We start from the raw sequence: 27,726 nt of genomic DNA, 5'->3' as shown, positions 1-27,726 counted from the left end.
CAGTGTTTACCCAAGACAGTAGTGAGTAAGCTCAAACTCACTGCCTGCGCACCAGAGGAAAGCTAACGGTTTTCAGATTCTCAAAGCACTCCGGGGACCAGAGACGGATCCGGCTGCAGAAGTGGCCCAGTGGCGGTCCTGCGCCCCCGCGGGCCCCCTGGGAAGCACGCATCGGCCCCGCCCCCGGTTCTCCGCCGCCAGGGCCACCTTCATGCGCAGGCGGGCTCTTCCCTCCCTGTCCTCCCCCCGCTTCACGGAGGGGCGACGTGAGGCGCGACCCGTCTCCTGCCGCCTCACGTTTCCTGCGCAGCTGTTTTGTTTGTTTTTCAATTTTACAAGGAAAACCTAACCAAGACATTATTCCAAAATCCTAAGTCTCTTTCTGAGATTTAACGACTCTCAAATTTGAATTCTGCCTACAGTTATTTTACCCGTGCGCCTAACGCCCCACCCCGCACTCCGGCCTCGTGCTCGTCCACGGTGCTGCGAGCCCGAATGCACCGCGGGCCAGCGTGGGGCGGGGAGATGGGACCGCGGGCGACACACGGCAGCTCGCTCTCACACGGCGGACGCCCTCCCATGCCTGCTGAGTCGGCGGGGACGCCGCGTTTCCGTTGTTCCCTTGCCGTCTGTCTGCTGGCTCCTCTCAGCTGAGTAAAAACTGGTCTAAGGTGTGTAAGTTCCTGGTCCCCAACATCCTATGGTTCTCTCTCCTGTCAAGTGCTGCAAGACCGTCCCTGTGACTTCGTCTTCACTCCAGAACTTTCTGCTGGCTCCAGGCTGAGACATCCAACTCTCGAGTTACCACAGAGCCCAACATTAGTATGTCAAAAACTGAAATCACAGTATTCCCTGTAAACTTGGCCCACGAATTTGAATATAAATTGAATACATATGTATGTATACAAAAATGCATGCATATTTGTATACACATATTATTAAACACTTATTTGATACCAGTTACATGTATGAGCATTTTATACATGCATTCCTCATTTAATTGCAGATTTAATGAAGTAGTTATTATTGCTTTTTTTTTTAAATGAAGAACTCGATACAGAGCACTTAAGCAGTTTACTTACATTCAGCCACAGTGGGCAGAGCGCGAGCCAGTTCGGAACACTTAGAAAGATCCCATGGCTCTGTTCACTGGGCTCAGATAAACGGCCGCTCCTGGGGCAGGCGTTTCACTCTATGTTGTTGTTATTAATGCTCCTCTGCCACATCCTTATTAGGCTGTTCGCTAACTGAGAACAGGAATAACTCTGTTTCATCTACCTTTACATAAACCCGTACTGCGTAAGCATTAGGCCCTGTCCCCAATCTGCATTAAGTCTTCCTTCGATTCTGTATATGGGAACCTGGTCTAGTGATTATATGGCTCACAGTTCAATAAGCTGAACACTTCTGGCAATACACATCTAGGAATACAGCCTTTAGCCCAAGGCTGGATCGGAGAACAAGACTGCGGACAAAGGTCAGCGTTTTGGAGATAGCCTCCTGCTTATAATCGGAGTCTCAATTAATCCTGAATCCCATGACAAGAATCCGACTAGCTGGGGCTCATGTTTAGCTTGGATAGATCCGATAATGATGAATTATATAGTTAGTGGCGTAATAGGGCAAGATTGTTCAGTTTCATCTGGGATTATTTATGAGAACCAGATGCTATCAGAAAGAAGAGGCAGAATGTAAATGCATACTCCTGGTGGAGGACAGTGAGTCAATAAAAAGGGCAGAAGAGACAAATGAAATAAAAGGTCGAGGTCTCAGAAATTAATAATAGTAGAGGCTGGGAGGGTTCAGTGGACATTTGAAATACAGTTAAAGTAAGATAAATTTAAAATTTCAATTTGTAAAATTATGTCTATTGTGTGTATATATATATGTGTGGACGTATGCATGTATGTAAATGCTCTACATAAATATAAAATAAACATGGGTAAATTAATAGGAACCTTCTGAAATTTTTAGAGCAAATAGCAAAGAATACATATGATTCTGAAAAGCATTTTTGAAAGACTGCAAAAGCAAATCGCACGCACACACACATACACACACAGAGGAAGACTGATCACGGCTTAATCTCCCAATCGCCCTTAATATTGTGGGTAGTCCCATGCTTCGTCAGAGTCATATTTTACATTCTTGAATTTGGGAAAGGATTAAATTAGTACTGCCTTTTAACACTTATACCTTAATAAATTCAAGCACATCAATGAACACAGTTCAAAGAAATTTAAAATAAGATTAAAAAAAAAGTTTGAAGCAACTGCTCTATCAGAAAATACATCTTTAGTAAATAAGCATAATGAATAAGTCTAAATGACTAATTAAAGTTCAAACTGCAGGCAGATTACTATTTTTTTTAATGTTAGCTCCTATAGATGAAACATACATTCCTGAAATGTGAAAAACTATTCAGCAGAAGATAGAATTTTTGCTTGACTTAAATCTGTTGCTTTGCAACAAAGCCGATTTCATTCTTGACATCAAACATTTGGTGAATGGGTCCCCTGACTGGTCGTGTTTGTTGTAATAAAGTATTAGCTTCTTTTTTCCCATGAAGTGAATGTGTTTTTCTCACAGTAAGTAAGCCATCCACTGAAAACACTAAAATTCAGTCATTCTTATTAACATTGAAGATTATGTGTTTAGATTAAAATTTAAGTCCAGAAAATGTACAAAGCAAATAAGTATGGAATATTTTAAATATGATCAACTGCTTTGTATTTTAAAAATTCCATTTTTACTAATTAGTTCTATAAATATTTATACAAATTAGTTATATACACACTGAAGTAACACTTGATTTTTACTTCTGAAAAAAATTTTATCAAAACCAATACATATCCTTAAAAAAGTTCTTATTAAAATAGAAGTGACAAGTGAAACTAAAGAAACTATTTAGTAACATTACGAAAATGATAATATATAACAATGTGAATGTATGTGATGCTGCTGAACTGTACGCCTGAAAATGGTTATTAAAATAGTGCATATTATGTTATCCACATTTTACCACAAAAACGTTTATAACACACAATATAATGTTAACTAAATATTTTATCTCCCACATAAAACATGTCACAAGCAATTACTCTTTAGAGGACATTAAAAAAAAATTCTCAATACATGTTTGTTGAAACTCTGAAGCCCTAGAGATCACCACCAAATTCTAAACACAACCTGCCTCCTGCCTACTTAGTGAAAATATCAAATTATATATTTATGGAATACTTATCAAAATAGGCTACAAAATGATAAAGTTTTAATGGGACGAAATTAGAAGACTTTTGAAAAAAATTCTTCACTATGAGATCAAGTTATTTCCTATAGTATTAAATGTTTATCATTTGGGTAATATAAACTTCTTTAATATTGCAAATTGCTTATTTCTGTTACAGAGCTGGGTTTCCTTGGCATACTCTGACTTATAGCTTATATGAAGTGAATGAAGAGTCAAATAAAATTACTTTATCAAATTTTAATTTTAGGTAATATAATGGCAATTCTAGCTCTGATTTAATAAAATTTTATTAGCTCCATTTTTTTGGTGTATTCTTATCTGAATATACAAAGGAAATTCTATCAGAGTAGCTGATTCAAAGAAAATTATTCAAGCAAGTGATTTATAATGATGCCTGTGTCACTAACAGGTATGGTGCAGAGATCTGCTAGCAGTGAGAGGAAGGAAAACCATCACCAGTTATCGTCACCCTTGGAGACAAATATTCTCCATCACAGTCGCCAGATTAGGGCCACCAGGGAGGGGCTCACGCCGGGCCCCACACCGACAACCCGACAACCCGGAAGCTACGCTGGGCGCTTGGCTCTCCCAGAAAAGGCGGGGTCAGCCGAGCAGCATTTGCCTGTCGCCCGTCTGTCCCCAAGCCTTCCCTCGCTCCCGTCAGGGAAGTAGCCCTGCTCTCCTCAGCAGCAAATGCCGGGACGGCCCCCTAGTTCCCGGCACGCGGCCTTCTACTTTCCCTCTGCTGGGCTGCATGCCCCTGATTCATGAACTGCTGGGGGGGCGGGGGGAAGGGGCAGCTACGTCGGTAAATCACGTGTGGACATTGTTTTCTTTTAAGAACTCCACTGGAAATAACCAAAAGTGCCTTAAACTCAAATATAGAAGGAAATTCAATGCGATCACTTTCCGGTAATTGAAGGTAACCCTAGCACTGTCTGATGTACGGAACCTCTGGTGTCCATGAAAAAGTTTCAAGTCATTCTCTTTATTAAAAATGGTCATCAAAACAGACAAGGCACGCTCTTCTCCAATACTTTCCCACAAATAATAGTGACAAAAAGCAACTGTCTTCAGATGTAAAATGTCATATTCCGCATTTCTGACCTCTCTTTTGATTACTGCGCCATTACAGTGCAATGACCCTCTCAACTAAACAATGTGACAGACAGTACTAATTCAAAATGCCATCACATCCTCACCAAAAAATAGAGCATGGCAATTACCCCTTTTAGCTTTAGAATTAACTTTTGCAAAAGCATGTTTCCATCCATTAAATAGTCATTTCCAATCCCTGCATAAGAATGAAGCCCATTCCCTCCCTCAGTCAGATGATAAATGCCCTTGATTAGAGATCCTGATAACCAAACTTCTCCCCTCAGCCCTATTCATCATGCTGACACACAGACACTTCATAACTAAACCTTTTGCCCAAATCTATTGCCAAATGTCTCTATAACCTTTGTTAAGGGGTGGGGGTGGGGGGGTTCAAATGACCAACTTCTGCTTGCTTGTTTAATGTTTAACCAGAGTGTAGTTCTAGGAGATATTCTGTGAAAAGATATGCTAATGTTAAGGGTGTAGTTATCCTGAGCAAAGATATGCTGCTAATGGCTAACTCCTGCTTCTGTAAACCTGCTTGCTTGTTTAATGTAATTGTAGGCTTTTTGGCAACCTCCTCTGAAAGCTCTGGGCTGATTCTCTAGTGGGGAGAGTCAGCCGCTGGCCTGCTAATAAAGGCTCACAATTCATCTCAATTGGCGTGCGGGGTTTGCCTTCTCTAATACTCAGTTTTGTTCTTGTTCTTGTTTTAACCCATAAAATGGGAACAATAGTGTCAAACTTACAGATCGCTTGGGATAATAGAGCACAAATGCTGACACGGACTAGCGCCCCGTATCCACAGGACAAATGTCGCCTGAAAGTTATGACTTTCCAAGTTCTCTCTCTCCTCAAATATCCTCCCTGAGAACTAAACTTTTATATCGATCTACCTGACGTCTCCTGGATACCTCATAACACCTAAAATATAGCATATTCAAAAAAGTTAATGATCTGTCCGAAAATCTTTTCTCTCCCCATCTCCAAATTCCTCGGACTAATAACGTAGGATTCATACTTGAGTCATCTCTTTCCAGACTTCCTACACCTCCGATTCCACAAGTCCATATGGCTCAGTCTTCGAACCGGATAAACACACAACTACTTGATACCACCTTTCGCTGTCGCCTAATTTCAAACACTATCGTCCTCTCAGGGATCATTGTAATGGCCTTTTAATCATCAGCTCAATTTCTATTCCTGCTCCCCACAACCACCACGAAACAGATCTGTTCAAACTCTCCTGTTGCTCCCCATTCAAAGCCCCAACGAGGCTCTTGGCAGTCTGAACGAAGCTAAAGCGCCTGCCCTGACCTTGCCTGCCTTCTTCCACGCCACTTTGCTTTTATCCTCGGCCCCCTTGCAGCTCTCTGGACGGGACAAACCCAATCCCCGCTGCAGGGATGCTTCATCTGCAAGCAACACTGTTCAGCTCTTCCACTTCCTTAACTCTGTGTGCTCATTATCTGAAACACCACCTCCGATCCCTCGCTCTCCGGCCACGCGACCTGCTTTCCTAACTTCGTCGAACCACATGTCACGCCTGGTCTACACGTCATACTCTGTTGAGTGTCCATCTTTTTGACTGGAGGGTGGAGGTGTGTACTTCTTCACTACGCTGCCTCTGGTACCGAGAAGGACACCTGGAAGAGTCTGTTCTGTCAATATTCTCTAAGAAAACTATACCAAGGTACTTGTTATGTATTAGCACAGCCCATAGAAACATGAGAGTCTCATCAACTATAATCAAAACTTACTTATAAGGTCTATTAAATCATAATTTGGCATCACAATTTGATTTTAATAAATGCAAAGTGGCAGTTGGCAGTGAAAATCAGCAATATCATCATCTTCTACCTGTAAAGCCTAATGCATTTTTAATGTCTTCTACTTAGCATTTAATTTGAACGATGCCTAAATGTAAGCCTATTTTCAAAAGATCAATATTGAAATTACTGATTTCCACTTAATTTGGCTTAACCTAAAACTATTTGAAAACATATATTTATTTATTTGGAGAATGAAGAATGACAGTTAAATGTTTTAGTCATTAAAGTATACTGAATAGCAGATGGGGGGGGAAAAAAGGTTTCTTAAAATAGCATTTTTGGAAATCTAAGTTACACGGAGAGTCAGCAGATCCTGATTTCAAAATACAGCACAGGTAAGCGAGCACTCGGCCGGTAGGCAGCCATCCTGGGTTCATGCTTGACTCTGCCATTCCCCGGGTCGGGACTCTCTGGCAGACCACCTAACTACTCCGGCCTCAATTCCCCTCCCAGGAAAAGACGGGGAAGGGGGTGGCTCGCATCCAAGTGTTCAGGCTATCAGACCGTCCTTTCAGTCGGATTTCCCTAACTTACCATGTTTTAAACATGTAGTTCTCTTTTCAAATCGCCCCGTATCACACACTGAACTCTGACCGTGACCTCTCTCCACTGTCACGGCATCTCCTGACTGCTCTCTCACACACGGACGCAGTGCCTTGGAAGAGCAGTGGCAGATATTCTGAATTTACTGGTGAGGGTTTCAGATCAGCTTAAGTTTTTTCTAAGAGACCAGGAAAATACACTTGTATAGATGTATATTTATTGGAATAGTTTCTTAATACCGAAATTTCCATAATGAAACAACACGAGCAAAACTTTTCAGAGTATGTTTAGGTAATGAGTCACAGGCCCTTGTAGGTAAGCTATACGAAGCCAAAAACCACATCTATTTTTTTTCTAGTTAAAAAAGTGCTTGGGGGTTTGGGAGACCGGAAAGGTAGGTAGCACAGCACGGAGGAGAGAGAAGATTTACCTAGAAACATCTAATACATAACGAAATTGAACGAGAGCCAGAAGGTGCAGCAGAGTCATGAGAATACAGCCCGAACAGTATTTTAAGCACTTGAAACTGAGTTAAGGCCATAAAATGCTCCAGTGGGTCCTTATATGTGACTGCCATCTGTCACAGCCCACTAAGCATCTCAGAGCCTGAAACCTTTGTGCAGCTTTTCAAAGCAGAGGTCAGCCTGAATGACCACAACCGATGTAGCCAAAAACTTCTGGAATTTCAGCCGTGAGTTAAAAAAAAATCGGCGCTTTTCATTGCGTTGGGTCCTTTGAAAAATCTTGCAGTGCTAAATATGTAACGGCAAACTAGATGTAAGTATGGTAAATGCATATGAAATAACAGGATGGCGGCTAACCGATGACTAATTATCACTTTTCACTCACTGCCTCATTCATTCAACAAATGTGAATGAAGTACCTGCTACGTCACAGGCTCTGTTCTGGGTGTTTCTGGAAATTCGGTTTTGAGTAAGACAGTAAATTCACATTCTAGTGGATAACAGATACTGACGGAGTAAACGAATCACACATACTCGTACATGTTATATTGTATGTGAGCATGCAATTTGAGGTAGCAATCAGTGTAAGTGGTGGGGCGTGACCCTGTAGAGGGGGCGTGGGGCCATCAGACGGGTGGTCAGGGTAGTCCTCCCCGGGCAGTGGGCATTTTACCTGGATGTAATGACAAGTGACCAAGACGCGGATGCGTTCCCCCTTAAAACGACAGCCCAGCGGAACAGCTGGCTACGGAGCAGAACGCTCCGGGCGGAGCGGACCACCAGCGCGAAGGGCCAAGGACAGGAAAAGGCTGCATTTTTAAAGAGTCCGGATTCACCGGCTCTGGACATCTGCAGTAATGTTCAGCAACTGCTCTCCGCAAGCGAGTCACCTCAGTGCGTAATATCTGCTGATCTCTGGGGTGTAAATATTCCCACACTGGCTGAATCGACCTGCCAACGTGCGGGCACTGAACAGAGTTGGGAGGTGACGATGGCTGAGCCAGCCCGGTGCACCATGGCGGGCACATGATCGAGGGGGGAAGCTCGGGCAAGTGGACAGAGGCCAGGCCGCTTAATGCCATGCGGTCCACGGTAAGGAATTTAGGTTTTATTCTTGGAAACGACTAAGGGTTTCTAAGCAAGCAATGGGGCATAATGATCTAATTTATGGTTTTTAAGTGCATGAGCCGCTCGCTGGAGAATGCACCGTGAGGCAGAAAAGTGAGGCGTTAGGAAGCTGTCAGACTAGCCCCTGGCTTAGACTCAGGCAGTGGCGGTGAAAATGAAGAAAAGTAGATACATTCAGGACTTTTTGAAAAATGTATGATTAGAAGCGGTCTGCTTGGAAGTGGATTTGTTGACTATGGGATACAGAGAAAGACGAATGAGGAATGACAACAAGGCTTGCCTCACATTGCACACAGGTGATTTATGGAGCTCAGGGAGGCAGAAAGAAGGCAGAAAGTTTTATTTGGCCGTATGAAGCCTGAGACGTCCAGCAAGCATGGGGACCAACACTAACAGTTAAAGCAAGCCCTTCTCTTATTTATCCCTGCCGACAAATTGTTCAAGTGGGGTTGGTATTTACGTTCTGTAGATGTGAACAAGCCTAAGGTCACCTAGCTGGACCATGGAGCAGATGGGATCTGAACCTTTTTCTGAACTATGGAGCTATGTATTTCCTTCTAGGATAGACTTCCATTTTGTACATTAATTCTCTGAATTAATCTTTTTAAAGTAAACTGCTCTGGGTTATCCGCTAACTCCCGGCTATTTGCTACATATTAAAACCATCATCTTATTTATTGCACATGAGAGACAATGGTAAGAGACTCCCCTGGAAGGAGGGTGACCTGGGAGCAGGCCGAACCACGCAAAGACACCAGCTGCTTAGCCCCCCCACCCCCGCCCCCGGGGGGTACCGCACAGCGCTGGGCTCCCGCAGCCCCGGGCGGCCGTGCCGGCCCCCTGCAAGCCTCTACTTGGCCCTGCCCTTACGCCTAGAAGAAAGGATGCAGAAGAGGGTGACACACGGTGAACACAGAATAGTCGTACTTTAAATTACAGTTAAGCTAAATATCATCTTTAACTGAGTTGTAGTCCCAAGTCCTTAAGTTGCTGTTTAGTAATTTAATCCTATAAGAGGAAAAAAAAAAAAAAAAAAAAAAAAACGAGGTAGAATTATGATACTGGGTTCTGGTTTTGTTATTTAGCAATTCGGTCCCCTACATACATGAGAGTGTGGTTGTAGCTCATTTTAAGCTGTAGACAGGAGTATTTAGAGAGATTCCAGATGTGCTACTCTGTAGCCATTCAGTCAGTAAATAAAAACATGATGATGGTGGAATGCTAATATTTTCTCCAAAAAAGTATTCAAAGATTTAGAGGTTTGCTGATAAAAATGACTGCTGCTTCAGTTTCTGCCACACTGCCAAGGCTGACCCATCTCTGGATTGACAGCAGGTAAGAATTTAAAAAGGGTGAAGTAAAAGTGATTTCTGAGCTAAAGAATAAAACCGTCAATTTTTTTTTACTTATTTAGAACACTTTGATATTTTCCTGGTTCACAGAAGACTACAAATTTGAGAATAACATGGCATCTGGGGTCTAAATGCTGCCACATTTTTCTGCATTTTCTCATGTCACCTACCAATCTGACTTTTAAATCACTGCAGTGAACGTGTATTTTACATCCTGTGTCAGAGACTTCATTCCTGAAATATTAAACTTCAGATTCTGAAGCCTGACGTCTAAAACTCTCTCTCATGTTCTTCGCTAAAGTAGTTATTCGTGATACCAAAATTACGTCAAGGAACTGAACGTAAAATGAGAGTCACATGTGAGTTTCAGTGACTTTAAGAGAATCTAGTCCAATCTCCCCCGCCATTTCTGACTGCTTTCTACGCGATCCGTGTTAAATGATCAGACACCTAACACTTCACTCTAGAGGCCTCAGAACCACCACCAGTCCATTTCAGGGCAAGTCAGGAAAAAAAAAAAAAAAAAGAAGAAGAAGAAGAAGGGGGTGGGGGAAGGAGGAGGAGGAGAAGGAGGAGGAGGAGGAGGAGGAGGAGGAGGAGGAGGAGGAGCAGCAGCAGCAGCAGCAGCAGCAGCAGCAGCAGCAGCAGCAGCAGCAGCAGCAGCACTTATAAAAATCTGTGCTTTGGGGTGCAGTTCAATCAACTCTCTAATTTCCAGGACTGCCAAAACACTGTGACCTCAGGCTCCAGGGCCGCTGAGTCTTGTGTATGCGTCCCATCATTCTCCTGTCTGCACGTTTCTCATGCAAAGGCAATGGTCCTTCGTGGAAATTGGTTACGCTTCTATCACTTGTCCTTACATTAAGAATTCTAGGCCCCTGATCTTCCTCGGGGGCGGGTGGCATCAGGAGCTCGCACTGTTGGCTCCCTGAACCAGGGTCTGGCTCCTCCTCATCCCGCACGTGCAGACCAGGCTCACCGCCTACCCCCCGTGCCTGCTGACCAGGGAGCACGGTGCCGACTCCACGTGTAATGACACGTCCTACAGGCCAACCCGCGTTCAGGTTCACGTGGTCACCACACTACATTCTGCTCGTCATTCCTCAGGATTTTATAGGTGCATAAACTGTAACATGGTCATTCACACACATCAAAAAAAAAAAAAAATACAGAGAATATCGCTTTCTTTCATAAAGCAATAGCCTCAGAAAATCACACTCCCAAAAGTAAATGCAAGTGATACACAGAGAGAGCGGCCTCAGGTAACGCTGAGTGGCACTGTCATGGGAATACTTAACAGGAATCTGTCGTTCCTCATCATCTCGAAATCCCTTCCTTTTGTATGACAAATGGTAAAATAACACGATATACTCTGAAATGGGTCTTACATAACAAAAAATATTAATATGTCATATTCATAAAAAACATTCAAAAAACAGTAAAAACAATTCATTTGAAAACTCAGAGTTGTTCTATATCGGGGTCTACACAGCTACATGAGTGTGTTGAGTATTTATATATATTATTTCATGTTTGTGTGTGTGTGGGGGGGGGTGTATAATTCCAGTCATTGGACGTTCCAACAAAATCTGCCTTGGCTCAAAACAATTTCAATACAATTTTAAAAAATATGTCAACATTATTAAGTTCTATAATACCAAGTGTTACAATTTTTATAAATAAATGTTATACCAATACAAGAACAATGTTCCATAATTCGTTAACATTTTGGAAATCGATGGTTCATTTAATCATTCATTCAACAATATTTAAGCAATACCTACTTTCCTCAAGGCATAAAGATTCCTTAAAATTGTTTAATTGTTTCAATTTGAATAAATGATACTTGTGAATAGAGCCAATTGATGCACTAGGAGAGTGGTAAACAGTAACATTACTTTTTTTAGACCGTATTCTGGGCTACCTGCTATACAACTTTACATGATCACGATTTCCAGCACTACAGCTAATGCTTTGTGTCCCATTGTTTCTGCTGTGACCCGTTACACTGCTCAGTGAGAACCCCACGCGCTTGTTGATTCTTTCTGGAGCTCTCTGTGGCTTCATCAAATGCCTATTACAGCTACCTATAATTTTGCAGAACCTAAAGACCAGCAAAGTAGAATTTGCCTCCACTCTCTTCCTCCATAACCAGTTAGAACCGTCTGGATCTTTAAGTACTAGAAATGCCCCACGTAGCAGAGTATCAGGTCACCCCCAGAGGTACTCAGGCAACTTACAGAGCAAGGACACATTCTGTCTTACAGGGATACAGCTTAGACTGTAACGCGCTTAAGCTCTTACCACTGACATGAATTCCGCCAAGTGATATGCGTGCTACAAATTATATGGATACAACCAGAGTGCCCAGCATTAATAAATTTCAACCAGTATTTAACGGCAGAAAAAATGCTTTCATTTACTCGTATTATGAAGAAAATTTTCGCAACTGAACGAAGTTCTAACAGACCCACCTGAATCTGTAGCTGTGATCATCAGGACAAAGTGCTCCTTCGTTTCACGGTCCAAACTCTGTGTGACCCGGAGCTCCCCGGCGGCCGACAGAGTGAAAGCGCCGTCTTCGCTGCCCGCAGCCAGAGCGTACGCGAGTTTGCTGTTAAGACCCTGATCGTCGTCTCTCGCCACCACCTGTGGGAGAGGACCGTGCGTGCCGTGAATGAGAGGAAAACCAACACAACGGAGACCGCAAAGTAAAATGTTCCAATAAAATAATAAGGCAGATGTTCCAAAGACGTAGCGTTACAATTCAAGTAAAAAATTCAAGTGGCACAGAGGAAGGATGTACTATTCTTATAAAAATAGGCGTAAAGTCAATGCATAGCATTTTTGGCAAGCGTCTCAAAAATTTTTAATAGCAGTTTCATCTAGGTGGTAAAGAGGGAAGGGAGGACCATGTGTGTGACAGTGTTCAAACGTTTACCCCATTTTATTTTCTTACTATGTGCAGCTACTACTGTTATAGTGAAACAAAATTCAAAACCACAGATCCATGAATGTGTGCAACATGAGCATACAGGAAAGAACATAACTGAAATGCCATATTCCACCTACGAGGAAATCGATAGGCTCTTAGCTGTGATTTCCACAAACCTTTCCTTTTCACTGTTTGCTGTATCTGCAATTAGTGATTAAGAATGAGAACGAGGAAGAGGTAGGGGACGCGTGAGCAGAGTAAGTAAATTAGGTGTCTCCTGGAGAACACCTAATTAATGAAGCATTTGCTTCATTAAATATACTGACCTGAAGAACCGTCCTGGGCAGCGCCCCTAAATTCTCAGGGACACGTATAGAGTACGGAGAGAGCTCAAAGGTGGGAACGAAGTCATTGCTGTCCAGAAGCACGATGCTGACAGTGGAGGTGTCAGTCCTGGGGGTGCTGCCCCTGTCTGCTGCCTGAACAGTTAACAGGTAAGTGGGAGTCTTCTCCCTGTCCAGGGGCTTGGCCACCGTGACGACCCCGGTGACCGAGTCGATCCGGAAGTCCTGGTCGGCGTTGCCGCCCACAATGCCGTAGCGCACCTGCCCGTTGGTCCCTTCGTCGGCGTCGGCCGCGCACACCTGCACCACGTCCGTCCCCGTGAGGGTGTCTTCGCCCACCTCCACTCGGTACAGGGCTTGCGCGAACACCGGGCTGTTGTCATTGATGTCGAGCACCACGACCATGACCTCGGCCGACGAGGACAGCGCCGGCTGCCCCTTGTCGGTGGCCAGCACCGTGAGCGTGTAGTTGGAGATGGCCTCGCGGTCCAGCTCGCCCGTGAGCCGCACCTCGGCGTCGATGGTGCCGATGCTGAACGTGCTCCCTGCGGGGCTCAGCAGCGCATACTCCACGTAGCTGTTCGGGCCGCTGTCCGGGTCCGTGGCCTGCGCCTTGAATACCACCGTGTCGATCGGCGTGTTCTCGGGGATGTACGTCAGCTTCGGCGACAGGAACGCCGGGGGGTTGTCGTTCACGTCCAGCAGGATGATGGAGACCTGGGCGCTGCTGCTGAACCGGGGGGCCGGCGGCGGGGCCAGGTCGTGCACCTGAACCACCAGGTTGTAGAAGGACTGAGTCTCCCGATCCAGGGTTTTGAGGACCGTCAGCACACCATTCTTGTCCACCGCAAACTGCCCGAGGCTGTCGCCTGAGGCAATGCTATAAGCCAGTTGGGAGTTGATGCCTGAAAAGGGGGGAAAAAATTAAGTTTTCTTAAATGTGTGCTGATTGTGAACCAAGCTGCACCAAAATTTTTATAACGTGAAACTGCACATTTGATATACGATGCCTCCAAATACACCTGATGGATGACTTAGCTGCAGTGAATTTTCTTTGTCAGTAATATATACGCATAATTCTTTCCCTGTTAATTTTTCATCTGAAAAGATGTTTATAATCTGATGAACAAATGATATATATACTGCTTCCTATTTACTATGGTGTTGAAATCTTAAATTACACAAGTAAAGAGGAAAAAATATTCCGGGGAGAGGATATTTTTCTATACGTTTCCTTATTTCTATCACATAATTCCTGAGGGTTCAGCATTAACAGTACCGCACTCTGTACGATTAGCCAACAATTTACAACTTCAGTAATTTATTGGGGCCGACACCACGTTCAGAGGAGGGCAGTAACATTTTCCAATGCATGGCATTGGTCGTGGGTGCTTTAAGTCAACGTCTACATTTCTTGTCAGACTAATAAATACTTTTAATTCCTATTAGGCACCTGACTAATGGCCTTTGTGAAAATAATTCTCTCAAATTTTATTATGTACATTTAATGTGCTTTAAAAGTACTCTTTGAAGGAAATGTTAGTAGTAAAATTATACATTAAAGGCCCCAAATGTGAATGCTCACATTATTCTCAATCTATATTTCAATAATTTATCTACTTTTCCTTGGAACATGTTACTTTTAATTTAAAATGTATATGTATAAATCCTTATTTCAGAAAATTATTGCATTCTAACAGAGACAATGTGGAGAGTGAATCAGTCTATTGTTCCAGTAAATAATTTAAAGCAAGTAACAGCAAAGCAGTGAAAACAAAGAAAAATCAGATTTCCTGACCCAGAATAGCATAATCTTCACTGGTCCATAAAAGCATGTGCATTTTTATATTTTATCAGAAAGATATTAGGATATTGCAGAATATTACAAGACTTGCTAAGAAATGTATTGTGTATCTTAATAATCCATCCTTAATAACAATTTTATAGTCTGAGATTTCATACTAGGGAAAATATATTGAGTTATATAAATTGCTTACAAATAGCTCTTATACTTCTGAAGTTAATTTCAACCACTCAGGTATCAGAAATAATTTCCGCTCTTTGCCAAGAGTCTTCCAGAACAATTTGATCACCCTTTACTCTTTTATCTTTTCCTTGAAAAATATTCTTTCTCACGATTCTATGAATATGAGTTAGCTTTTGCCTTTTCTTGAAACTCATCAAGCTTCTTACAAAAGCAAGTTTTAATTGAGTAATGGGATTTTCTTTTCTGCCAGGTAGGGCCTGCCAGTTCTTTTTGAAAAATGCTAGAATTACTTTTTTCTTGTTATTTAATGGTCTCTGTCTAATGGCCTCTGACTATATATTGATACAAAGAAAAAATATTTATGAAGATAACTTTCAGGTACCAGCTCATTCACAAAAATTTCTAAAATAAACAATGGTTGAGTAGATTTTTGAAAAGGTAGGATTTCCCCTCACCCTATCATTATGAGCTGTGGCTTGTAATCCCTATAGTTTATTTAGGACTATTTCACAAGTGAACAAAGCAGAGGTTATAAAGTTCAGAATACTTAGGACTCTCGGAATTAGGAAATATATGAATAAATAAAGCTATTGGAGGCCACAGGTCAACTCACCAGCAGGAGATAAAGAGAATGTTAAGATCTGGATTGAACAATGTCGACAGCCTATTTCAATTCCCCAACTTAAAATTCCGCAAGTCTGGGGGACAGAAGGACCCATCCACTGGTGCCAAAAGAAGTTCCATCGGCAGGTGCAATATATGACTATGTTACTTTCTAAGGAGATCTATATCTCTGAATAATTAAAGGTCATTTGATTTAATATATATTCATAGGGTATATTTATATATAATATATATATTTTTGAATCAAACTACTCTCTAAGAAAATTTTCTGTATGTCCTGTGACTAAATCCATCAGTAATTATTGAATTCTTATTCTTGGAGGCACAAATTAAGACACTATTATTATTGAAAAAAGTTATCAAAACATCTGGATGAAAATAAATCCAACAAACAGAGATATACAATTTAGTTCTATGCAAGCCTATAAAATCTTTCATGCCTAATATCAAAAAAAAAAAAATTTTAAATACTGACAAATTGCACATGGCTATAAAGTAATGGAGTGACATTTCTACATAAATCAACCGGAATGCAAGCAGCTAATGATTTGAACACCCTCAGTCCACTGCATATGCTGCTTCCCTGAGTAAACAACTAAACTGCAGAGGCAAAAAGAGAACATGATACCAAGATTTTATAGCCTCTTATAAACAGTGGAACAGCCTCTTTTTAAAAAAAAAATAAAAATAAAAAGTTTAGTGGAGTATGGGTAGAGGAAGTAATAACTATTAAACTTTAACTATAATCATGAAAAAGAAAGATTTAATTTTATCTTCAAATTCATACTGATGAATACATTAGGTGATAATATTAAAAAAGAACTGACAATAACTATCGTTATCTTTGAGAAAATGAATGAAAAAATATTAACTACTTTTGCACAAAAAATCACAACACCATCTAAAAACCATGTCTCGTCTCTGGAACTGAAATCTTACTACCGCAATAACAGGCCTTGGAAGTCATCTGGATCTCCTTTACTGTAAAGAAAAAGACTTTTCGTTTCTGATAAGTCTAAGTGACTTGGGGCATGTGCTCTACATCCAGAAAATACATGAAGACATACTGAAACTCAAAATTCTCTGAACATTTGTCGTCTCCTGAAAAATAGAGAGTTCAGGCCATTTTTCTCTCTATGCTTTTTACATCAAATATTAGATTCAGGAAACTAAGTACATTTAAAATTCTGTAATTCATCCAAAGTACTTGGACTTGAATTTCATGGGCTTTCATAGTCCACCAGATCTTCAAACTTAACACAGTTTATATTTCTAACCATTTCTGTCCCATGTTCTGAAAGTGGTTTTAGTTACACAATTCTTTCTGGCAGCTTTATTGGGTATGTGTGGTTGTATTGGAGTTTTTCTTTTTGTTTTTTATTTCAGTCTCATGAATAATTTAGTTTCGGGAAACACAGCACGTGACTACAGGTATAAAGTTCTGTTATAAAATGTATACATTTATTTACAATCCATAAAATGTTGTCTGTTTCTGTGATGAACTAGTATTTGTCAATTTGTCATACAGCTGCATCGCATGCACTGTTTCAGAAAGGATCTTTATGAAGTAATTCCAACAAGGCCATCAGATCACTGGGTTATGAAATGACCTGCACTGTGTACCAAGCAACAGATTCAATAATAATTACAATCATTTTGTTCTCAAAACACCCTATGACTCCCCAATATTTTAAAGAGTATTTAAATGTATTTCTAGAATAATAAAATAATTATCAAAGCCAGACTATTTTCATGAAGTTTCAATTTATAATAATTTGCCTCAATATAGTACTTTTTAAACTGTATCATGGAAGCCTTGAGATTAATACATACACTACTTATCTTGCGAAAACAGTAAAATGTTTGCTTTATTCTTATGAAATGATCAAGTGAGTAAAATTTTAGGTTGAACTCTTGGAGAATCTACACATAGATAACAGAAAATCTTAAATTTATTATATAGAATTTCTTTATCTAAGAAGATGAAAATACTACTTCATCAGGAACATTTTGATCAGAGATTAAGATGAATTTAGGAGATTTTGAAAAGTCTGAACAATACTGTTTATGAAGTACTTTGAGAACTATTTAGTATGACCGAGTGGATAATTTTGACAAATAAGGTTACCCTGGTATAATCTTATTATTATCCTTGAAATTCAGAAAGAATAGGAACTGTGTCCTATATTTTAGGTCAAGGTACAGGAAATTACACTGATAAAGTATTCAAAACGAAAACAATGGGGAAATGTAGCTTGATATTTTTTTTTTTTTACCCAATACAATTAAAGGGGAAAAATATCCATGAAAAGTAACTTGAAGTCCACGGTTAAACTATGTCTGTACATACATGTGCATAGAACATTCTAGCATGTTTTCACCAAAAAAGTTTCTCATTTGCCATTTTCCCAGTTTCCTACATTTAAAATTTAAGGATAAATCAAATTTACTCCAGAAGAACACAGAATCCTATGAAATAATGGGCTCTCTCTAGCACATAATAAATCAAAAGAGAAACATGGCAGAAAATTCTTCACGCAAGATAGTCAGGACCATTCGATCCCAAGGACAAGCAAAAAAATAGTCACATCCAGGGGGCAAGTACACGGATTAGGTTATAATAACAGAGAATCAACTTCCAAAATAGAAACTGGTCTCAACTGTTTAAAGACGTGTAACTGGAGCCCAGCCACAGAGCTGGCTGAGGAGCGTGGCCCAGGACGCATGGTGGTCTTGGGCCGGGGCTGGGAGCCCGCCAAATACCGCACCCGACAAATGTCGGTTACTGTCGTGCGTGTTATTAGCAATGTAGCGGTACTGATGATACGGCCACTTCTACTTTACGTATGTCCTCATGTGTCCAATATCAATCGTGCTTGAATAAGAGGAGGATATTTCAATAAGGACTTAATCGATTCTAAAAGAAGCATTTCTGATTCCATAAATTGAAACATATAAAATACCATGCTTTTTGCCTCTCATATCTGTGAAAGGGACATTTCTAGATACTCCTGAAAGGAAACTAAGTATAGAGCAGAATACTGAAATAGAGGGGTATTCCGAGATTACATAAATCATGCCAGTCAGGGAGAACCAGGAAATTCTAAATTAAGGTTGATGCCTTTGTGAGTATGCACATCCTTGGGCGAGAGCCCAATTTCCTCTTCAAAGTGCCCTTCCTCATTTTCTCTACTGACAACATTTAGCTCCATGCAACGTGAGGGAAAACAAAGTATTATGTTTCCAAATAGTTTAGTTAAAGGCTGATAATCTGTACAATGTTATCGTTAAGGCTATATTACCTGATAAGTGTGTTTCCAGAATAGGTCTTAGAAGAAAGGCCTGGTACACATTTTAAAAGAAAGCTCATCAAATGCTTTTGCAATAAATAAAAATCAAACACATGTAAAGTCTATGCAAAATCTCAACTTGATTTTATAGCATAAGTTAAAGAGCTCTGAGACTGTCCTTTTGAATCAAAGCATGAAAACTTGCTGAAATATTAGCAGTTTTCAGTCAGAAATATAAAACTATACAGTCTTAAGTATTTTTTGAAAATTTTCATTTACTTTTTTGCTTCCAAATGTTATCCTTTTTATGTTAAAATAATAAATGTAAATAAATATTTTTATTTGACAAAAACCTATCAAAAAGCTGTTTTATGACTTCTACATTACTAACCTTCAATACTGCCACACAAAAAGAAGATAAAACAACGATAATGTATAACTGTTATAAATAAGAATCTAGCTGATAAATTAGTTAATTTGCATAATCCACTATAGCCAAATTATTGATCTATTCCTCCATTTTGTACCTATAGTCACAAAATGCAATTTTTAATTAATTTATTTTTATGGTGACATTGGTTAACGAAATCCAATAAGTTTCGGCTATACATTTTAAGAGTAAGGCATATATATTTACACTGTGTGTTCACCTCTCATACTTAGATTCTTTCTGTCACCATGTATTTGACCACTTTACCCCGTCTACCTCCCTCCTCCACCCCACCCCCCCACCCTCTGGTAACCACTAGTCTATAGATCATGTCCACAATAAAGGTTTTTAAGTATTATAAAATGAGTACATACCATCGTCTGCGTCGGTAACATTAAACACGAGAACAGTGGACCCCGGAGGCAGATTCTCCATTAAAGACGTGCTGTACGAATTCAAGCTGAAGACAGGTGGGTTATCATTTACGTCCAGTATATTGAAGTAAACCCTGATGGTGGTAAATTGCCCCCCACCGTCTTCAGCTCGAACAGTCAGGATATAATATTGCTGTGATTCATAATCTAATATTCGAGTCAAATTAAAGACTCCAGTAACTGGATTCAAGAAAAATATGCCATCTTCATCATCTTCATTCACAATATATGTAATTTCTCCATTCACACCAGAGTCGTCATCTGTAGCTAAAATAGCTGCTACCAAAGAACCTATGAAAAATGAGTAAATTAATAGTCTAAAATTAATGAGGAAAGGGGCGTTACTAAGAGAATATGTACAAATACACCAAAGTTTATTTGCACAGTGAAATATTTTAACTAGAGAGTCACTAAGAAAATATAATGGACAAAATCTGCTGATTTCTACATTTACACCGATGCCAACATTTCCGAATATCAACGAAACACAGAGCACATTCAGCATCCAGTAGGTCTCGTGTGGCGGTGTCAATGTTCTGGGGAACTAACACCACTTCTGGCAGGACGTTCTACCTGGCACTACCAATTCAGAACCACACACTGACGCGGTCAGTGAACGCACACTAGGCGTTCCCGGCAATAACAACACAGACTTATGCCCAGGGGTATCGCCTGACAGCTCGGATGGCCATCGCGGTAATTAAGGCAAGGAAGTCACCGTGACGGGGACTTCACGGTGGACGTGCACAACTCCTCTGGGGGGGAGCAGGGAAAAGCGTGGTAAGGAAGACATGTCTTCTGCAAAGATTCCCTTCTGGATTAAATGAGTTTCCGTAACATATACCTTATGCAAACTCGTTCCGAATGCAGTACAGAATTAAACTGATAAGAAATTCCGGCTGTGAGGCGCACACACCAGAAACGTGGGTACTGAGTCCTCGACAATCACGACATGGCAAGTCCACAGAGGCAAGGTGGTAATTCAGGATCCGTGCTCTGCTAACATTTCCTGAGTACCTGCTAGTCCTCACACCCCACGCTAGCAGACTACTTCTACATTCTGAATTAACCTTTTACCCTAATTCTTACAGGAATGGCTGTGTTCATTTTACAGAGAAAGGAATTGAAGCAAAGAGAAATGCATTAACTTGCCCTGGGTCACACGGCCTGTAAGGGTTACAGCCACTAGTCACGGCGTATATATTTTCGTACCTAGTAGCATATGGGAAAAACTAGCTACTAATTAAGAGCAGCCAAAACACAGTCCACAACTGTAGCCAAAGGTGATCCCTGCAAAACACCCCAAGGGCGCACCCCCTACCTGGGGTTGTGTCTTCTGGGATGTCAAAAGAGTACACAGGTCTGGAGAACTTGGGCGAGTGGTCGTTCACGTCGCTGACGGTGATGTTAATCCTCATGTCTGAAGACTGAAGGCCATCGTCCGCACGGACCAGCAAGGAGTATTTGGAACGGCGTTCCCTGTCCAGCCTCCTGGTCGCTATCAGATCTCCAGACTCAGGGTCAATGCGGAAACTGTCGTCAGCTCCGCTAATGATCGTGTACGTGACAAGAGCATTTGCACCCTGAGAAGAGAAGACCGGCATCTTAACTGTCAGAGGTGGAACAGGACAAGCATCGCGCCTTCTGCTGAGTGTGCATTTGACAAAGCAGGGCTTCGGGCTTCATTTCACATGATACTATCAGATTTCAAAGGTAATGGGCCAGTGGAGCATGTCACACAGTCTCTCACCATTCATTCCATTAATTCCCACAGAAAATCTCAACCTTTGAGATCATCTCTATATATGTTTAAATTCATACATATGCACAGGGAAAGGAGCAAAGCTGCCACTGTCACAGTGCCAACGATGACACGTCTATCAACCACGTGACAAGGTTTGCTGAAGGCTTGTTCTCTGCAACGCACAGCGACAGCATGCATTATCAAGTCACAACTCCAGGAGGCGCCAGTTCTCAAAAGAAGACACGGCTTCCAGCATCCCGGTGAGCTCGCATCTAGTCACACTGTGTTAGTGTGGGTTTCAGACCCCAGTCTGCCCTACTGAGCTCACATCCCTGATTCAGCACGAAGAGGTGACTTGGCCAGGCAAGCACACAGTGGACACGCCCTGAGAGATTATTCTGATTGATTCATTTGGGGAAGAAAAAATGGAGAGCATGTGTGGAACTGAACCGGGCTTTGAAGAATGGAATTATTATTATTATTTTTAGCAAAACCTAGGGGAAAATGGTTGCGTCTAAGCAGAAGTGCAGAGGAAAGAATGGCATACCCGCCTTACTGTTGAACAGTTCGGTTGTGCGGACGGTTTCAGTGCCGAACAAAGGAAGATAGTCAAGCTTAAATCTTAGGTTGTGGGTCTGTTTTGGAAAATCTCGACTGTAATACATTTCGGCTTGAATTCTGTAGCCAAGAAACAGCGCTGAGCTTGTTTCAATTGAAAACGGTCTTTTAAAAGGCTCTCGATAGTGCAGGATGGACTAGCATGGGGAGATGCCATAGGGGAGACCGTGCGGGGGGAGTCTGAGCCCCAAGCCTGGAGCTTCACTTCCTCAAGGGGACACTTGACAGAATCTGTCCCCTTTCAGGTTTCACGTCCCTGTCCCGTGAAATGAAAGCAGGGATGTTTTCTTGTGTTCTCTCAGCTTGATCTTGGCCCCCAAAACTGTAAAGAGTGAACTAGGAAGTTGGCAGAAGGCATGGAAAGCAGAGAAAAAGAGAACATTCATTAAGTGTTTATTAAGTGCTAAGCGCTGCTCTGAGCACATGGCTTCATGGGCACGAGGTGACCTCATCCTTCAAGGCAACCGGTTAAGTAAGAACTATTATTATCCCCATTTCGATGGTAAAGAGACAGAGACAGAGGAATGTAAACCCTGGCCGTCTCGTTCCGAAACTTAGACTCTAAATCATTACGTACTCAGCATCATACACCGGACAAATCTGGAGTATCTGACAAGTTATTGGATATAGAAATAATAATAATAATACTCTCATTTGTTCGACATTCCCATATATTCTCATGTCCTACTTTTAACAAGTCTGTGTGGTGGGTAACAGTGAAAAAAAGAAAAAACGTTTTAAATATCACATGACTTTGGCTGTGAATGAGAATGCTCCTGCGGAAGACATTTCAGGACAAGATCTGCTCTGACACAGGACAAACTACGCAGCGTGGTTTGTTACAGGACTGAAGGACAGTGTCACAGAAAATGGTTATGTGGCAACCAGAGACTCGAGAAGAGTTTGAGAAAAATACCTGAAGGTCAATATATGGCGTTGGCAGCTGAAGCCACAAGATTTGCTGAGAATTTCAATTAGAACAGATAAAGGAACAGCAGTATAAGGACTGATATCATCACTGTAAGAGCTGGAAGGGGCAGGGGCTGAGGGAGGAGGGAGGAGGCCCAGGGAGGATCAGGCCCCCAGCGAGGCTAAAGGGCCCTGGGCCACAGGCCGGCAGCAGTCCCTGGCCTGTCAGGAACTGGGCCCCACAGCAGGTGGTGGCGGTGGGTGAGGGAGCGAAGCCTCATCTGCATCTGCAGCTGCACCTGGCGCGGCATCACCGCCTCAGCGCCGCTGCGGAGCATCAGGCATGAGACTCTCTTAGCAGCACCAGCCCCTGGCGCCAAAAAAGGTTGGGGACCGCTGGTAAAGGAAAGGTTTCAAGAAAGAGTAAGTTTTAACAAAGTCAAAATAAAGAAATTAAGGAGAATTAAAACTAAAGCACCTATCCAGTAGATTTAAACTCCACAGTATTTTAAATCTATTATAAGCTTATCTACATATTGTAGAAATTATAAGCAGTTTGACTTAGATATGTTAAACGACGTCTAACTGAAAGAACGAGTTAAACATTCTACACTGCACTGGTTGAGAGCTGACGCTCCGGGGTGTCGCTTTCGGATGAAACCCCTGCTCCACTGCTTGCTAATGGGGTCGCTGGGCCACCGCTCAGCCTCTCCGAGCCTTTGTTTCCTTATCCGGACTATCGGGATGATGACATTACCTGCCAGAGAAGGCTGCTGCAAGGATTAATGAATTGGTACATGTAAAGAAGTTAGAGCGGTCCCTGAGAAACAGTAAGTGTGTGATGGTGCTTAGTCATCATACACTTAGGTGTTATTTTTATTCCTGTTTTTAACATTTTTTTATAAGAGAAATATAATGGGTTAAGTATCCTTGATAATTGAGATGCCTTCAAATGAGAAATTTAAATCAAACACAATTAGAATTGCTATATATTCCAGGGGAAATATATTTCCCGATTTCCTATTACATATAACCATTGAGGTATAAGTAATATTGGAATTGACTTCAAAATATACTTTTTGATTTGAAGATGCACACATAAAACACATATATCTTTTACCGTTGTTAACCTCTAGAAATGGATTTATTAAAATATCCAGGCTAAGAACTGTCAAGGATACTAAGAAGAACATAAATTTAGAGTTTGTAGGATAGAAGGCTGACGTGATGGGAAATTACAGCGATCACAGTTTCCATGTATCTTTTCCATCAGAGACTAAATCCGCTTAACCTTCACGGTCAAGTACATAAGGCAGTGATTGCTAACACTCAAAGTCAAAAATATTCTTTCAAATGTACGTTTAACGGTATTGGCTATATTTCCGTACTGCGGTCCCCAAGCCAACCTTAACGTTTCATTAAGTGAATGCCTACAAGCACATTTTAATTTAGTAACGAAACTGCTGAGTTTAACATACTGCCCACACTTATCTTGTATATTCAGGTGTACGTGGAGTATCTAACATTTATTGTAATTTTATGGTCTAACGAAAACATTCAATAAGAATTTTAGATTTCTAGTCTGACCACATTCTGTACTATTTGTTCTATTTCACGAGGAATTCCATTATTCTAGTAAAACAGTCCAGGTATGAAAACAGCTACATTCAATTCTGACTTGTTAAAATGGTAGCTATTTGGAAATTAGGGGAAAGCAAAGAAAGAAAACATATTTAAAGCTATTACACGAATGATTTGAAGTTTAGAAATGTCCTATTTACAAAATGACTGTAATAATTAATACTTCTAAACTTATGATAATTCTGAACAGAGCAAAGGTATCAGACTATGTTGATAAAACAATGTTTTTTGTATTCAAAATTAGCAGATGTGGTGAATTAATAATTCTAGTAAATAGCTGAAAATGTCTGGCCAAGAGTAATGATTTAATTAGGTCTTTTGAAAGTCTATTTGTTTAATGCCCAAAATATGCAGTATCAGCAATACCACAAGAAACAAATATCATATTTCAGCTACAGCGCAGTGGGAACAATGCTGGTTAAAAATATTCCACTCTCCCGAGGAACCACGAGAGACAAAAGCACGTGAAAGGAATTTTAAAAGTAAATAGCTATAAATTGCTAATGCATTTTACAACCTTAAATAGTATTTTCAGAAGCAACACGGTACCATGAAACAAAGTTTGAGCATCCTGGTCCATTATAAGCATAATAACTGTTTATAAAGAGAAACAAGAGACTAACAAAGTCAGGTACTTCCAAAAGATGTCTATCTCGATCCAGTACATGTTTCAAATGGCATTTAAATTGGGCTGAACTTGCCCGTGCTGCTTACCAGAACTGCCTTCACCTGGGCCTCACTCCCCAGCGTCCGACTTGAGTTTCTCTAACATATTCGTGCATTTGTGCTTGATTTAATTATTAAGAAAAAGTAAATAAATATCGATACATTGAACAAGAACTTTCGGATGACCTACACAATCTTAATGTTTTAAAGAATTCTATTCATCTTTCAAAATCAGTGTACTGGATAGTTGTGAGGCAATTTAACGGTGATGAGAAAAATGATATAAACAGAGCCATTCATTGCAAAATGGAGTCGGAGCGGCCACACGTGAGAAAGCGCCTGGCACGTCTTTCTCCTTGAACCTCCAGAAGGTTTGAAGTGGGCAATGTCACCTTTGCATGGGGCCAAACCAGCACTGTCTTCCGAACGATGGCCCACAAAGCGAACAGGAAAGCAGACGCCATGACCGCAAGGACCCACTGTTTAGAACTGGTCACTGGCCACGTGAGCCCAGAGTGACCTAGTGCATCGGCTCCAACAGAAACCCTGCCTTCTATTCATGGACTCACTTTCTAGTCTCATGAAAAATCACCAATAATTGGGACATAATACAGGTTTCTGCCTGAATCTATGCCCCTGGATTGCATTTTTTTTTTTAATCTCAAATAAAGGCTTGTTACCATTTATTTTGGCATTTTTTATTTTCAGCTCAACACTGACTGCAAAGTAGAAGAAACACTTTGTATTTCAATATTGAGTCCTAGTCAAGCACGGTGAAGAAAGAAATGAGCCGTGACTCGGTAAGAGAGAAAACACACCATACATACACACACGCGCGCGCACACACACACACACACACACGATTTTCAAATTCGGCTAATAGGTAAGAAGCTGAGAATAGAGTAGGTTTATCTAAAAGCATTAATATGAATTTATTGTACATCGCTAAAGAAATTAATAGCCAATAATTCTAAATGCCACAGGCAGCCTTAGGTATCTATCCTGTTTGGCACTGGTTTTGTCATATCAAGACTTGAAATAGTCAGTAGTCATTAAAATACTACTAAAAATTTTAAGATAAAATGTATTCAAGAAGGAAAGAGAACTCACGAGCTTAGTCTTCAAAAGAAAACGTACAGTCCAGAAGCAGTTTCACAAAAAGTCCGCCTTTCCTTTAAAGCCGCAGGTGGGCTTCCAACCGCCCCTCACCGCCTCCTGCCGCTCCCCTCCTGGCTCAGGCTCAGGCCTGCTCACAGAGGACTCGGGGACCCATATGCTGCAGGCGCAGGCCCACCTGGGAACTGCTGCGCCCCTAGCTCCCCTAGAACTGCAAAGGGCCCCCCACTCTGCCCCCTGGTCTGTCCCCGCTTTATACCCCTGCACTTCTCTGCCCTTGTCTCACCAAGGGCACTTCTGCCATCCTAGATACACCTCGCGTTCCGTATTTTTTTAAACTAGAATGTGTAAGTGATAACCCTGGCATGGTTACTGACATTTAAAAAGAAAAAAAAAGCACAATAGAAATAAAACCAAATGCAGTAAAACCACGTGGATATACATGCGGAGAGATGTAAAGGCCTCCCCAGCCGTCCTCAAACCTCACTGTAAATACAAACGTATCTCAAAAGCTGAAGGCCATGCAAGTGTGTGTGTGTGCACGCACGCACGCACACACACACACACTGCGTGTGCACTGCCCCTTACCTGCCATATGTTAAAAAGAAAAAAAAGGGATGGCAATAACAGTACACTACAGTAGAAGTAAAAGGGTTGAAAGCTGGCGTCGCTTTCTAACGATCGATTTTAACAGAGCGGTGTGTCCCATTACGACCTGTATCTGACGTGATTACTGGTTACTCTGAATACATCGCTTCACATAAATGAAGTTTATTTGTCCTGTCCCTCGAGAGCACAGCTGATAGAACAGTCATTACAAGAATTTGGTGCGAAATGTCTTATAGCAATTGCATGAGCCTTTTTCCGCTCTTCTACTAAGTGAAAGTTAACGAAATTTTATGAATTGAGCTACCTAAATATATATTTTAAATGATGAGTTTTTAAAAATGCAATATTTCCTAAATTATTGCTGATGTTACCTCACATTAATTAATAATAATAGAAATATTCAGGCATATAACTTCTTTTAAATTAAGTTTATTGAGGTAACATTGGTTAATACGATTTTATAATTTTCAGCTGTATATTAAAATTTGACACCTTTATATTCTGGGTGTTTACCACCCAGTCATATAACTCTTAATGGTAGCTGGAGGTATATTTAAAATAGCAAATTTTTGTTAATGGAATACTACAATTATCTAAATGCCTATGCTTTACTTTGTCTCCTTTCCCATAGATTTTGGCAAAAATTTATAAGGAACTAAGTCATTACATTTCTGAACTGGCTGTAAAAATCAGTTTGTTTTTTTTTTTAATT

At 41.1% G+C, this 27,726-nt stretch overlaps 1 protein-coding gene across 1 annotated transcript in view; it reads right to left on the bottom strand.

Annotated features, from left to right (window-relative positions):
* The window catches only part of FAT4 (FAT atypical cadherin 4), a 129,538-nt gene that overhangs the window by 39,377 nt on the left and 62,435 nt on the right, over positions 1-27,726 (bottom strand). Inside the window, exons 3-6 of the mRNA XM_016160221.2 lie at positions 21,033-21,294; positions 19,652-20,002; positions 12,929-13,851; positions 12,142-12,316 (exon numbers count right to left, since the gene is read on the bottom strand). Coding sequence (XP_016015707.2) covers positions 12,142-12,316; positions 12,929-13,851; positions 19,652-20,002; positions 21,033-21,294 — 1,711 coding nt within the window. The remainder of the gene's footprint in view (positions 1-12,141; positions 12,317-12,928; positions 13,852-19,651; positions 20,003-21,032; positions 21,295-27,726) is intronic.

This window comes from Rousettus aegyptiacus, unplaced genomic scaffold (assembly GCF_014176215.1).
Source record: "Rousettus aegyptiacus isolate mRouAeg1 unplaced genomic scaffold, mRouAeg1.p scaffold_m13_p_16, whole genome shotgun sequence".
Classification (NCBI taxonomy): Eukaryota; Metazoa; Chordata; class Mammalia; order Chiroptera; family Pteropodidae; genus Rousettus; species Rousettus aegyptiacus.
The sequence above is the reverse complement of the archived record's forward strand: the minus strand, read 5'-3'. Positions and strand labels throughout refer to the sequence as shown.